Source organism: Paecilomyces variotii, assembly GCF_004022145.1.
Source record: "Paecilomyces variotii strain CBS 101075 chromosome Unknown C8Q69scaffold_3, whole genome shotgun sequence".
Classification (NCBI taxonomy): domain Eukaryota; kingdom Fungi; phylum Ascomycota; class Eurotiomycetes; order Eurotiales; family Thermoascaceae; genus Paecilomyces; species Paecilomyces variotii.
This window is the reverse complement of record NW_021167142.1, coordinates 1,604,773-1,617,007: the sequence shown is the minus strand read 5'-3', so window position 1 is coordinate 1,617,007 and position 12,235 is coordinate 1,604,773. Positions and strand designations below refer to the sequence as shown.

Sequence of the window (12,235 nt, the reverse complement as noted above, 5' to 3'; positions counted from 1 at the left end):
GACCCAGAAAGCCTGGTAGGGTCTTCTGAGCGGACTGAAGCAACAATTGGAAACGGATATTCTCCGCCTTGCATTTGTGACTTTTTGTATAGCCAAAAGCTTGTTGCATACCCCTTCCGTCTCATGCATGATGTTATGACCTGTACATAGAAGCATGCCGTATTTCGATGTCATACCGTGTACAATAGAATAATTGTCAATCTATTATTACCATGATATATGCCTGTACTCTGAAACAGAGGATTCTCCAATAATTCCCGGATCCTAGAGAGCCTCGAGCAAACTGCTCCTAGTTGCCTGAAAATTGAACGAAGGCTAGTTGACAAATATCCGCCACGCTTCCATATGGCATAAATTCTATAACGCATAACTTAAGAGGGTGTAGTGAAAACAGAACTGACCAGGTAAACGGCAAAATAATCGAGACGTAGTGTATCATGAATGTTTTCTTCTTTCCCCCCGTCCCTCGATCAGCTATTTCACATTTCAAAAAATTACAAGTACATGACGGCGGCCCGAAGACCACTCCCGCATCTGACCCCACCGCTTCAGTTGATGAAGTTGATACAGAAGAAATGAAGGATAATGCTTCCGAAGACGTAGTCGGCAAAGGCTCTATACGAATAAATAATTCAAGGATTAGTCGCGGGTGGTTTCTTTTCTGTCTTCTTTTCATTGGGGAGGGGAACCGTTTGCTTACCGTTCCGGAGAGACACTTGAGAAAGCTTCATCCTCTGCAGTATTGGCTTTTCCAGTCTTTCCCTTTGATGGTGTCTTGGTTTCGCTGGTTGGGTCGCTCGTTTGCATCCGCAAGCTGGCTGTGAGGACGAATTGGCCGACGGCAGCGCAGAAGCCACTTAGGAAGGCATTGAAGGGCTGTTAGAGGGTTTATGAGTGAGTGGTAAATAATGGCGAATTTTGGGGTACGAGGAAGTTGAAGTGGGATAGGTTTCTGGGAACGGCATCTTAAAAAGACAACAATCGCAATTGGGGTATATCCACGATGAGGGCTATGGAACAATTCCACGCGAAGAGCATAGGTATCCAATCCAAATTGGACGGCGTATTCATGGTGCCAAATAGAGGTGCGAATAACCATAAATATCCCATCTCACTTACGTAGTTACCCGCCAACACGCAGTAGAGAAACTGTACGACTCCGACCAAGACGAGGAATCCCATGAACGCATCCAGCAGCAATGTGCGCTGTGGCGTCTTCGCGATATACTGTTGCCAGATATGGATAACGATTTCCTGCACGTTGGAGTTCGGAGACAATGACACAGCACTGGCGGAGGGGGATGGACCTGTGGTCTTCGCGGAGGTAGCGGCGGAGGATGCGGCCGGAGTGCTTGAGCCTGCCTGCTTTTTGGGCGCCATTATGAATGCTGAAAGAGGAAGATTAGGGAGAGTATATGGTAGAATTGGCTATGGAGAGGTCATTAATGAGCTTCGAAGAAAACGGTCTGGTGGAACGACAAAGAGCGCCGCTGGAATTGATCGTTCTGAAGCTGTAAAGCCGCGTGTCTACTTGAACTTGCGGAGGAGAGCGCCAAGACGTGGCCCAAGCTCCAGCCTGGCTCATGTTATTTATTTTGACTGCGACTGAAACATTTGTTTTTAAGAAATAAAGGGCTTTGATTTAGTCTGTTTCTTGTCAAGGAAATATAAAAATTACTGGATTGCTTAAAATTCAATATACATGGTACTTCTCATTGACAGGGCAGCCTCTAGGGACATAGGAAGCGACCACCGACTTGAAGAGCTATCGTTGACAGCGCAGAATATAGACTGTCTATCAATATCCCTGGCAGACTTCTGCTAATAATAATAATCTTGTCGCTATATCTTACACAGAATTCTGTCAGTTGAGGAAAATAAACTATCGCTAAACACGCTACGTATAACTGCTTCCTTTATTGGTCCCTCTTTCGGTACCATGCGACGCGAAGAGCAAGATATTCTCTGTGTATTAGCCTGTTGCTCGAAAATTATAACACTGTGAGTTTCCCACTTCCTGGTCCGCGTTACTCTGGAAACATAGACATTAATAAGTAGAGCGGGTATATCCGTCAAGCAGCGTTTGGATACAGAGGATGTGACAAGATAAGGGTGATGATGGTTGGGCTTTAGATGTGGTTTGCGGCAGGCTGCTAGCCCTCGAAGGCAGGTCCATGGTTGCAAGAAGCGCCTCGCAGTAATGCTAAGCCTTTCAAGGATCGGCCTGTGTCACATCTAGATCGGTCGCATGCGCAAGAATGGCCACAGGTTGCTATCAGGAGAATTCCATGCAGATCTAGCGAGCAAAGTGTCACACCGATGTGGGGGAAAGCGCATGTTGCAATTCTTGTGTTAAAACGCGCAACGTGGGGGCGACGTCTCGCCTTCAGAGAGCAGCAAGGATTAATATATAGGATGGACAGCCGTCGAATCATGGACGTGATGATCCTCGATTACAGAAAAGACTGACGTCCAGGACACACCGGAAGCTTTGCTTCCAACATTCCCAATGGCGTCGCTGGTCCGTCCGTTGCAATCTGCCTTATCGCGCTCGACCTCGAATGGTCCAGAGGAGGGCAAAAATGAGGACGTTGTTCAGAGCACGTCAATCCAGGCACAGGCAGATGGAGTGGGTGAATTGTCCTTCGATGAGTATACCCAAGGTGGTCTCGGGCGGCATCTGGGCATTGTCTCAACTGCATTCCTGATGTTGGTTAATTCCCTTGATAACCAACAACGGTACATACTAACCAAATCTATGTTGCAATCAGTGTCGGTCGCATCATCGGAACTGGTATCTTCTCGACACCTTCCTCGATCGTGGAGGGCGTAGGGAGTGTCGGTGCATCTTTGATGCTTTGGGTCCTAGGATTGTTCCTCTCTGCGGCTGGCCTATGCGTTTGGCTTGAGTTTGGATGCATGATTCCTCGCAGTGGAGGAGAGAAGGTCTATCTGGAAGCTGTATATCGTCGGCCAAAGCAGTTAATCACAGTTGTATTCGCCGTGCAGGCGATCGCATTAGGATTTACAGGTATGTGCTATCTTTCCTGGCATTGCCTTCGACGATCAGAACGAGAATGGTGGAATACGACTAACGCAAAATAATAGCGTCCGGTTGTATCATTTTCGCCTCCAATATCGTGGTTGCTGCGGATCGAGAAGCGAGCGAATGGGAAGAGCGTGGAATCGCAATTGTTGTCATTGTCTTCGTGACTTTGCTTCATACATTCTTGCCAAAGTTAGGCGTTCGTGGGATGAACTTCATTACTACGGTTAAGATTATCACCCTTCTTTTTATCGTCGTTACAGGATGGGTAGTCCTCAGTGGCCGAGTCCATCGAGTGCAAGACCCTCATGCGAGTTTCCGCAATGCCTTTGCAGGCTCAGTGCATTCAGGCAATGTCTACGCCACGGCTCTATTTAAAGTATTAAATTCCTATGCCGGGTGAGTGCTTTCTCGTCATATTGAGCCTCTCTATGTTCTTACCACTGACATTCATCCTAGATGGTCCAATGCAGCCTACGTCCTGAATGAAGTAAAGAACCCCGTTCATACTTTGAAAATTGCAGGCCCGTTGGGTCTGCTTATCTGTGGTGTTCTATATCTGCTCGCCAATGTAGCCTATTTCTCTGCCGCGACACCTCAGGAGATCGCAAACAGTGGATCAACCGTCGCCGCCTACTTCATGCTCAAAGTGTTTGGGAAAGCTGCACAACGCGCATTGAGGTATGTAAGACACTTACCTCAGCGCCTACCTTTTTCCGGACTAACAGCTGCAAAAGCGTCCTTGTCGCGATATCTGCCCTAGGAAACGTCATGTCAATCACATTCGCACAAGCCCGTGTGAATCAGGAACTGGCCAAAGAGGGAGTCATCCCATTCCCCCGCTTCTGGGCATCGAACTGGCCATTTGGCTCACCCTCTGCCGGTCTCTTACTGCACTTCATCCCATCGTTCATCGTCATCGTGGCCATTCCATTCGGTGATGCATATGACTTTATCCTCGATCTGGAAGGGTATCCTTCAAGTGTGATTAACTTCCTCGTTGTCCTCGGTCTGTTCTATCTACGATGGGCGGAACCCAAAATACCACGCCCCTTTAAGGTGTGGTGGCCAATCGCAGCGTTCTTCATGGCTGCACAAGCATTTCAGCTTATTGCTCCTTTCCTCCGTCCGCCGGGTGGGAAAGGAGATACTTCTCTACCGTATTCGTTATACGCCGTGGTTGGGATCGGCGTGTTGGTCGCGGCGGTTGTTTACTGGGCTGTTTGGTATAGGCTGTTGCCATGGATTGGGAAGTATAAACTTGTTCCCCAGCACGAGAAACTGAACGATGGGACAACAGTCGTGGTGTATAAACGGGTGCCTAGAACATAGATAATTCTTATAGTTATAGAGCCTTCGATACCCTTCTCTTGCATATGTACAAAAGAAGGCGGGAATATCAAAGTCATTTTTCACTGGCCTATTTATACGGTCATATTTTCTAAGAGATACCTTTCTTTAGGTCCTACTATGACTAAAATAATCAAGATAATCTGCCAATCTGCTGCAGACCTATGATATCACAGGTCACCTGTAAGCGTCTTTATGCACCGACGAATACCTTATCCAACTCTCTCAACCTGCACTGTCTGCAACCCATCTTTACTCTCAGCTTTCGTCTCCAAGAATTCTTTCGCTACGGGATTGACATGCGCAACGATGGCGTCTTTTCCATCGAATAGAAGCGCAATCTGTTCCAGACTTGGACCTTTGGTCTTTTTTTATTTCATCAGTATGAATTACAGCATGTTGAAGCAGAATCGAGCATGAGAGAGAGAAAAAAATAAATATATCTAGGTAAGGAAAACGGAATATACATACCTCTATAAAAAACAAGTACACAATAATAAACTGTATGATAATCCACCCGACATAGAAAAAGTAGTACTTCCACGCGAAAGCGTCGATGCCGAGAGGGTTAACGTAGGTGTTGAATGCACCCGTTGCGCCGGTGACTAGCCAGAAAAGTGCGAGGCCTTTGGCGCGGATGGCGAAGGGGAGGATTTCAACAACTGTATTATTGCAAGTTTCAGTGTTTATTCTAATATAGAAAACATGTGGGAGAAAGCTTTTGTTTTCGGAGGAGTCACTCACCATATAACATCATAGCACCCGTCCAACCGAGATTATGTGCCGCATTGTATAAATAAATGAAAGCAACCGTTGCGTATGAGGCCGATTTACTACCTGTTTCAACATATACTCCCGTACAGGCCGTGATGAGCGAAAAGACTAGCCACATGAGAGCCATTGACCATAGCATAAGCGGTCGTCGACCGACTCGACCGGGGAGAAATGCGAACGCTACGGAACTGGCGAAGCTGAACATGGCGCTTGTAGCGGTGATCAGGGTAGTTTGGATCTCCTTGGTTATGCCGGCGGATTTGAGCATGCTGCTAAGGTAGTAGCTAATTAGGCCATTTCCGGACCATTGTTTGCAGACGCCTGTATAGAATAGATTTCGCCAGTTAGCGGTAACCACTACAGAGAATGGGATATGGCTACGTACCGCACCAGACTAAGATGAATGATCGCCGTAGATTCCCTCTGGTGCTGATAAGGGTTTTCCAGGAGGTCTTCCTTGCGGCAATTTCCAGTTCGATAGTATCACGTATCTCTCTGAATTCGCACCGGACGACGGGGTCGTCACTGTTTCCGTTCCCGTGGTACTCGGTGAGGATATCAAGAGCTCTTTCTTCATGGCCTTTACTGATAAGCCAACGGGGCGACCTATAGGAGATAGTGGACGCTTTTTAGGGAGATTCACAATGAGGGGTCTGGTTGACCTACTCTGGCAAAACAATGGATCCAATTGCTTGCAGGATGGATGGTAAAGCTTGGAAGATAGTCGGTAGGCGCCACGCCCTGACTGCACGTCAGTAAGCCGAGAAGATACTCCCATCTCGAAGATCTTAACGGATAGATTCCATACCATGAACTTGCCATATGGAAAGACCCAAATGTAACCCACGCAGACAAAATCGATCCAGCACTATAAGTCGTATTGGACATGGACGTGGCCGTAGCCCGATGTGCTGGATATGCTAGTTCTCCCATCCACATCGGTCCAATTGCTCCTGTAATGACACCCCCGATTCCCAGCAGCAATCTTCCTGCAATGAACATTCCAGCTTCCGAGGCCCCTGTAGCGAGACCAGTACCGGCAAGGCATAAAATAGATCCTAGCATAAGACACCACCGTCGACCGAATCGATCTGATACGCTGGAAATAAATACGACCCCGATAATGTTTCCTAGCCTGAAAGTAAACATTGGTGCTGATAGGCTTGAAAGGGGGATTGGTACTAGACACTCACCTATCCAATATGCAGCGCTCATGGCACCGAGAATGTTACCGTGTGGATGATGAAACTCTATCGCATACTGTTAACAAGTTCTTCCAATAGAGCTCAATGAAAACAGAATGGGATATACCTCGCTGCCAAACCGTCAACTGTTGCACATTATTGATCAACGACGCATCATAGCCCTGCGTAAACTCGCTGAACATGAGAAAGAATAACATGGAATTAAGTTTCCGAAGGCCCCTATCTTCCCACCATGGCACGTTTTTGTTATTGCTTAAGTTCGTATGTTCCAATGCCTGACGGTCAACATGTTGCTGGGTTCTGAATCTCATTTTGGAAGACATCTATACAGCCGTTCTGGAGGACGTGTGACTGTCGCTACGCCTGATTATATGCGATTCATAGGTTCAATTCGTGTCGTATTAAGGGGACGGACTCAAATATGGGCAGATGTTATCTGCATATGTACCTAGTAAAAGAGCTCCGGAAGTGACAATGGAAATTACTATGATCGAGTCATCTACGAGAATCTCTGCATGGTTGTTGAGCTATAGATCTGACCATTCTACCACCATCCATTCTTTGTTTGATTAGCCAGGCCTATCCATGGCCGGTCACAATGCGACTTTTAGGTACGGAACCCCGCATTCTGAATTGAAGCTAATGCTTTCCCCGGACTTTCAACTTAATCCCGGGGTTATTACCAGGCGGTATGCTGCGGTGCCACATACCAATGGGGATAAAATATAAGTATTAGCATGGGCGCTAATAGGTCTCGTTGATATTGTTTCCACCAACCAGGTTGGAATTAAGGGGGATTGCTCGGTTCAATGGACCCCGAGCTCATAAGGGCTGCGTCAATGAGTCCGTGATTGTTAGATCTCGATGAACAACCACAAAGCGTATTCACCGTAGATACTGTTTCTAAATAATGGCTTCGTTTTGTTTAAGGCATCAAGATGATGGGCGATAAATATGAAGAAGGGAGCGGGACCAAAATGATATGAATCGTTTATAAAAATGATTCTTATGGACATGCTGAGAATCACTGGCGCTTTTCTTTTTTGGGTAAGGAAGCATTTGAATCATATAATTACATATTTTATCCATGATGGAATGGCGTCGTAGCATGTTACCCTATGCGAGTACTAGTTTGCTCAAATCGAAATTCAACACTACAATTTCCCTCTTTCCTCCTTGTGAGCGAGTCGTGAAGATGGATAATATTCCATGCTCACTCAGTGCTTCTTCATCGACTAGTGGCTCTCCTGTATACCCTTCCTCCCTCCAGACGACATCGTATTCATCGTACCACTTCTGTGTCTTACCACGGGCGGCTCGGATGATGACCAGATTGGAATCTGTGTTGGAGGGAAGGACGAAAAGTATGCTATCGGACTGAGTGTGTTGGACCACTTTCCCGCGTGGGCCAGATTCGGTCGGCTTGAGAAAAGGTAGTGCTGAGAACTTCCATCCATGAGTAACATCGAGATGGTAATGTATCCAGCGCTCTTCTCCACTAGTGTTCTCCCGATTCAAAACGTGGATATCCCCATCACGACACACCATCTGGCCCTCTTGGTTCATGATACCGCTATTCTTGGGAATCTCTTGCGCCAAAAGCCGGCGGTCACGGGAGTCCATCCCAGTATCTGGTTTCGAGGAGACAGTGGCGACCTCTTCTTTTGTCGAATGGCTCTTCCACGTTCGACCGTAATCAGAGCTGTAAGCATAATAGAGCCCTTCGTTATTCTCAGGACCGTTTGGGCCAGTTTGCGCCTTGTGAGCGGTAGATTCTGGGTTGGTCGCCCCCTCGTAGTCGATAAAGTGCCGATTTGTCCATGTTACATGTAGTGTACGTGTCGGACGATGCCATGAAATACCATTGGGATAAGGGTTGCATTGTCTCCCGATCAGGTAATTCCCAATCAACTTGAACTGTCCTGCAGCATCGTACAGATAGAGGATTTCTGATCCTGCTCCGGCTCTGTAGAGAATTACTCGTTAGTCTCCTTTTCCCAGCATCCGATAAACGAAGTGAATGTCTAGACTTACTTGCCAATACGACATTCGAAAAACATCTTATCATCCGTTGATAGAAAACGGGGATATGTAACGTCAACTAGAGGTTCGTTTGTCAAACTGCCCGGAAGAGAATGGCGGATAGGCCCAAAACTCTCTGTACTCCATGCTGTTTCGTTCAAATCAGTAGCCAAGCCTGGACGAGATACCCGATACTTCAGCACATCGCAATGATGGTCGAATGCAATATGTATGGTTCCATCGCCTCGACAGATTCCAATCGAAATCGTGTTGTGGCCGTCATCTGTGGTTTGTTCATAGTCTGTGAAGGTCACTTGACGCCAGTTCGAAGGCGCCTCTTGGATATTACGCCGCGCAAGGGTAACAAATCTGGCATTTGAAGATCCATCTCTGGAGTAGAAAGCGACATATTGGAGTCCACCGAAGCTTGTGATTGCGGATTGTTGATACACACAAGCGTTTAGGCGGTGCACGGTGGGAGGGTCCTCTCCCAGGACGCTGATCTCAGGTGCCAACAACATAATGCCACAGGCCAGAGATACAGAGACAGATGTCCGAAGAATAATTCAGAGCTCAATCAATTAATGATTCTGTACATCTTTGACCTCAAAAGGACAAGTTTGTCTGCTCGTATTGATGTAACGCCCAGTTGTTAATGCAATGTCTAGACCGTGGACGGGAATCGGAGCACGTTCTGAGCAAAGAGATTATCTCATTACGAGCACATGAAAAGAGCTACACTATCTTGTGTCCTGGCATGGAGCTTGTCAGAATCTCATTGAGCCGCCGGAGTAGTACGGATGCGGGGAAGTAGTGTGATTCGGGGAAATGCTGTTGTGGAGAGTTGTATTAAATAATGGAGGCAAACCAATCTACAGTACAATATTCAATCATACGACGAAGCTGGCAATACTCTCCGACCCAGTGAGGCAAAAGTGAACGACTACTGTGAACCATGTCATTCTCAAGCTTAGATTTCTCCATCAATCGGCTCTCGCTTTTGATGAGGGGCTTTTATTGGAGTTGGATCGCCTGGAGGACTTCTTGATATGGGCTCTAGCAGGGATGTCGGCTAAACAACGATAGTATAGGCATTGAACCCTATGAGATTAGCCCTGTCAAGTACAAATTCAAGAACAATAAAATTTGAATGCTTTCTGTGTCAAACAAATGGTTCCGTTTTCTACTCAAGATAAGTCTGAAAGGAAAACGGCGCCGCTTTCATTCTTCGGTGGCCAGGCAAGTATATGGCTTTTACTACAACTTGAGTTCACAACGGGTGATAAAGCGCAGCCAGAGGATCCCTCATGAAAAGACACCTCCAACCAATATCGTATCGAGATGCATTCGAATCAGAGTATAGGGTTCCTTGTAGCAGCCCTACTTTTTTCCGCTAGAACAATCTATAGCCTCACTTTTGCTGTCCCTTCCTCGCCCCCATCCAATGCAAGTGGAACACTCGACTCCGCTCCTGTTGGTGTATCGTAAGTGTCATGGCAATTCTAATATCAAAGCTGACCTCACTAATATTCCTTATTAGATTCGAGTTCTTCGCATTTTCAGCATATATGCAAGATGTAGCCGCAACAAATGTCTGTCTGAGCAACCTCAAAAAAGCTATGGGTACTGCAGTTCCAATCAGGATCGGGGGTACCACGCAGTGAGTGAAGACCTGTAGTGATATCAACGATCATAGTCTAACTGAAGCCTTGCTCTGCAGAGATCGAGCAACATATGATCCCAGCCTAAGCACCGCAGTCAATTACTCCGTAGCATCATCTACCGACGCACCGGATTCTCTTACCTTTGGACCATCATTTATGCAAATTGCTAGCTCCTATGATGGAAGTGTAACTTTAGGTGAGTATTGGACTCGTTGTTCAAATGACAGTCAACATAACTGACTGATTCTCATTACTATGATTACAGGCCTGGATAGACGTCTCAATAGCATCTCAAACACAATTGCTGCAGCCAAGGTAGCAGTATCAGTGATCCCAAATTTATACGCCTTGGAACTAGGCAATGAGCCAAACTGTAAGCATAATACTTCTATTATATGACAGCATAAAAATTGATTTCTAATACCCATACCAGTCTTCGTCTCCTCCGACCCCATCGCCAACGGAAGTTCTTGGACAGCTGCAGCAGATGCATCTTCTCAAGTATCGTGGCAGGAGTCAGTTGCTACGGCTCTTGACAAAGAGTCCATCATCCAAGCAGGCGTCTTCTTCGGCACGGGATCATTCAGCGTCGAGGAGTTAGTTGCCAAGGAAGGCGCTTCTGCAAGTTACGTACGATCTTTCAGTGAACATTATTATCCGCAGTCAGGGTCTACGGCGAATTTGACAGATCTGATGAGCCACAGTTCCATAGTTAGTGGTGTTTCGGCATTTGAGGATGATATCAACGCAGCTTCGTCGCTGGATAAGCCCTTTGTGTTTGGGGAGACCAATTCTGGTATGTAGCACTCTGTACCTAATCCATCGGAGTAAAGCCATCTCTGTGACGATTCTATAGATGCACTGACACTCGAATAAAGCAACTCAAGGCGGTGGTGGAATCAGTCCAACCTATGGCGCCGCCCTCTGGATCTTGGACTATGTTATGCAAGCCGTGATTCTGGGAGCAAAGGTGAGGCCCCTATACAATCTTAAATGATGATCATCTTCTTCTTCTTCTTCTTCATCGGGACCTGAATATACATTAGGTACCTAGGTAACTAATCCACCGACTCAAAACAGCAACTATTCTTTCACCAAGGGACAATTGGAAACTGTACGTTCCCATCTCCACTATTCATTCATTCATCACCAGCATCCTCACCAACATTATATTCTATCCACATAGGCCAATACTGCTGGTGGGGCAACTACACCATGGGCGCCCCCTACTACGGCGCCTACATGGCCGCTCTGTCTTTAAACGGCGCCTCGCGCATCGCTCCCCTCGACTCCGGCACCACGCCCTACGCCGCATATGCCATCTACCAGAACGACACCGTCTCTCGAATCCTCCTCTATAATTCCGACTACTATAGCTCCGGAACAAGAAGTGGTGTTAATTTCACACTGGCTGGTCTATCGACCTCATCTTCTTCTAGTACAGTGACGGCAGTGAGGTTGACGGGGGATAAGGCCACGGCGAGGATAGATCAGGGTGGGATTGTCACTGTTGCGGGTCAGACGTTTGAGAACGGGACGTGTACGATCCAGGGTCATAAGGTCGTGGAGGATGTGGATGTGGGAGAAAATGGCGAGACGGTGGTTAGTGTGGGTGCGGCGGAGGCGGTGTTGGTTTATCTGTAGGTTGGTTGTGTAGGGTATCTATATGGAGGGTAGGGGATTTGTACCATAGATACGAATTTAGTATATATGGTGCATTATCTGCGTATATGGGGATGGTTTTGCAAAGTACGAATCGATGATAGCTTGAGAGACTGTAGACGTTTGTTTGAGCTCGAGATGGAACTATATAAACGCACCTACCACGGAGTAGTTAACTTACAGTAGTACTGTAGCAATAATATTGACTCCAAGCCTAATAAAACCTGACGCTTCGAATCTGGCACCTCGACACAGAATAAGTAACCAGAATCAATCTTAATACTCAGTGAATTTCAATTAATCAACTGAAGATACCAACGGTCATACTCTGCTACTGCTAATTATTTATGTGTTTAGACGCCAAGCCCGATTCCGCGAACCACGCGGATATATATACAGGCCAGATCTCAGTGGGTCCAAGTCAAGCACGGAGTTTAAGACTACTATCGCCTGTCGCATGTGCCGATCAATCATCACAACTGTCCAGAACAGTCCTCCTGCATCCGGCAATC

At 46.8% G+C, this 12,235-nt stretch overlaps 5 protein-coding genes across 5 annotated transcripts; 2 read left to right on the top strand and 3 right to left on the bottom strand.

The window, feature by feature from the left end:
* Positions 1–199: 199 nt before the first annotated feature.
* On the bottom strand, positions 200–1,507 carry C8Q69DRAFT_462195 (oligosaccharyl transferase subunit Dad1). Its single transcript, XM_028630294.1, has 3 exons — positions 1,120–1,507; positions 701–876; positions 200–615 (listed from the first exon to the last, which is right to left on the bottom strand). Exons 1-3 carry the CDS (start codon positions 1,378–1,380, stop codon positions 549–551), a joined length of 504 nt encoding a protein of 167 aa, XP_028486683.1. The 5' UTR covers positions 1,381–1,507; the 3' UTR covers positions 200–548.
* An 898-nt stretch (positions 1,508–2,405) lies between these two features.
* C8Q69DRAFT_213765 (putative methionine transporter) lies at positions 2,406–4,457 on the top strand. Its single transcript, XM_028626217.1, has 5 exons — positions 2,406–2,709; positions 2,772–3,031; positions 3,109–3,445; positions 3,506–3,727; positions 3,784–4,457. The coding sequence occupies exons 1-5, from the start codon at positions 2,510–2,512 to the stop codon at positions 4,376–4,378; spliced, it is 1,614 nt and encodes a 537-aa protein (XP_028486682.1). The 5' UTR covers positions 2,406–2,509; the 3' UTR covers positions 4,379–4,457.
* An 18-nt stretch (positions 4,458–4,475) lies between these two features.
* C8Q69DRAFT_462188 (MFS hexose transporter) lies at positions 4,476–6,870 on the bottom strand. Its single transcript, XM_028630293.1, has 8 exons — positions 6,482–6,870; positions 6,364–6,420; positions 5,979–6,300; positions 5,837–5,911; positions 5,556–5,776; positions 5,141–5,491; positions 4,868–5,058; positions 4,476–4,761 (listed from the first exon to the last, which is right to left on the bottom strand). The coding sequence occupies exons 1-8, from the start codon at positions 6,696–6,698 to the stop codon at positions 4,609–4,611; spliced, it is 1,587 nt and encodes a 528-aa protein (XP_028486681.1). The 5' UTR covers positions 6,699–6,870; the 3' UTR covers positions 4,476–4,608.
* A 456-nt stretch (positions 6,871–7,326) lies between these two features.
* On the bottom strand, positions 7,327–9,231 carry C8Q69DRAFT_213683 (dockerin type 1). Its single transcript, XM_028626216.1, has 2 exons — positions 8,410–9,231; positions 7,327–8,341 (listed from the first exon to the last, which is right to left on the bottom strand). Exons 1-2 carry the CDS (start codon positions 8,916–8,918, stop codon positions 7,492–7,494), a joined length of 1,359 nt encoding a protein of 452 aa, XP_028486680.1. The 5' UTR covers positions 8,919–9,231; the 3' UTR covers positions 7,327–7,491.
* A 305-nt stretch (positions 9,232–9,536) lies between these two features.
* Positions 9,537–11,889, top strand: C8Q69DRAFT_462182 (hypothetical protein). Its single transcript, XM_028630292.1, has 8 exons — positions 9,537–9,881; positions 9,938–10,057; positions 10,118–10,257; positions 10,327–10,434; positions 10,495–10,857; positions 10,940–11,031; positions 11,142–11,175; positions 11,248–11,889. The coding sequence occupies exons 1-8, from the start codon at positions 9,739–9,741 to the stop codon at positions 11,703–11,705; spliced, it is 1,458 nt and encodes a 485-aa protein (XP_028486679.1). The 5' UTR covers positions 9,537–9,738; the 3' UTR covers positions 11,706–11,889.
* Positions 11,890–12,235: the final 346 nt, after the last annotated feature.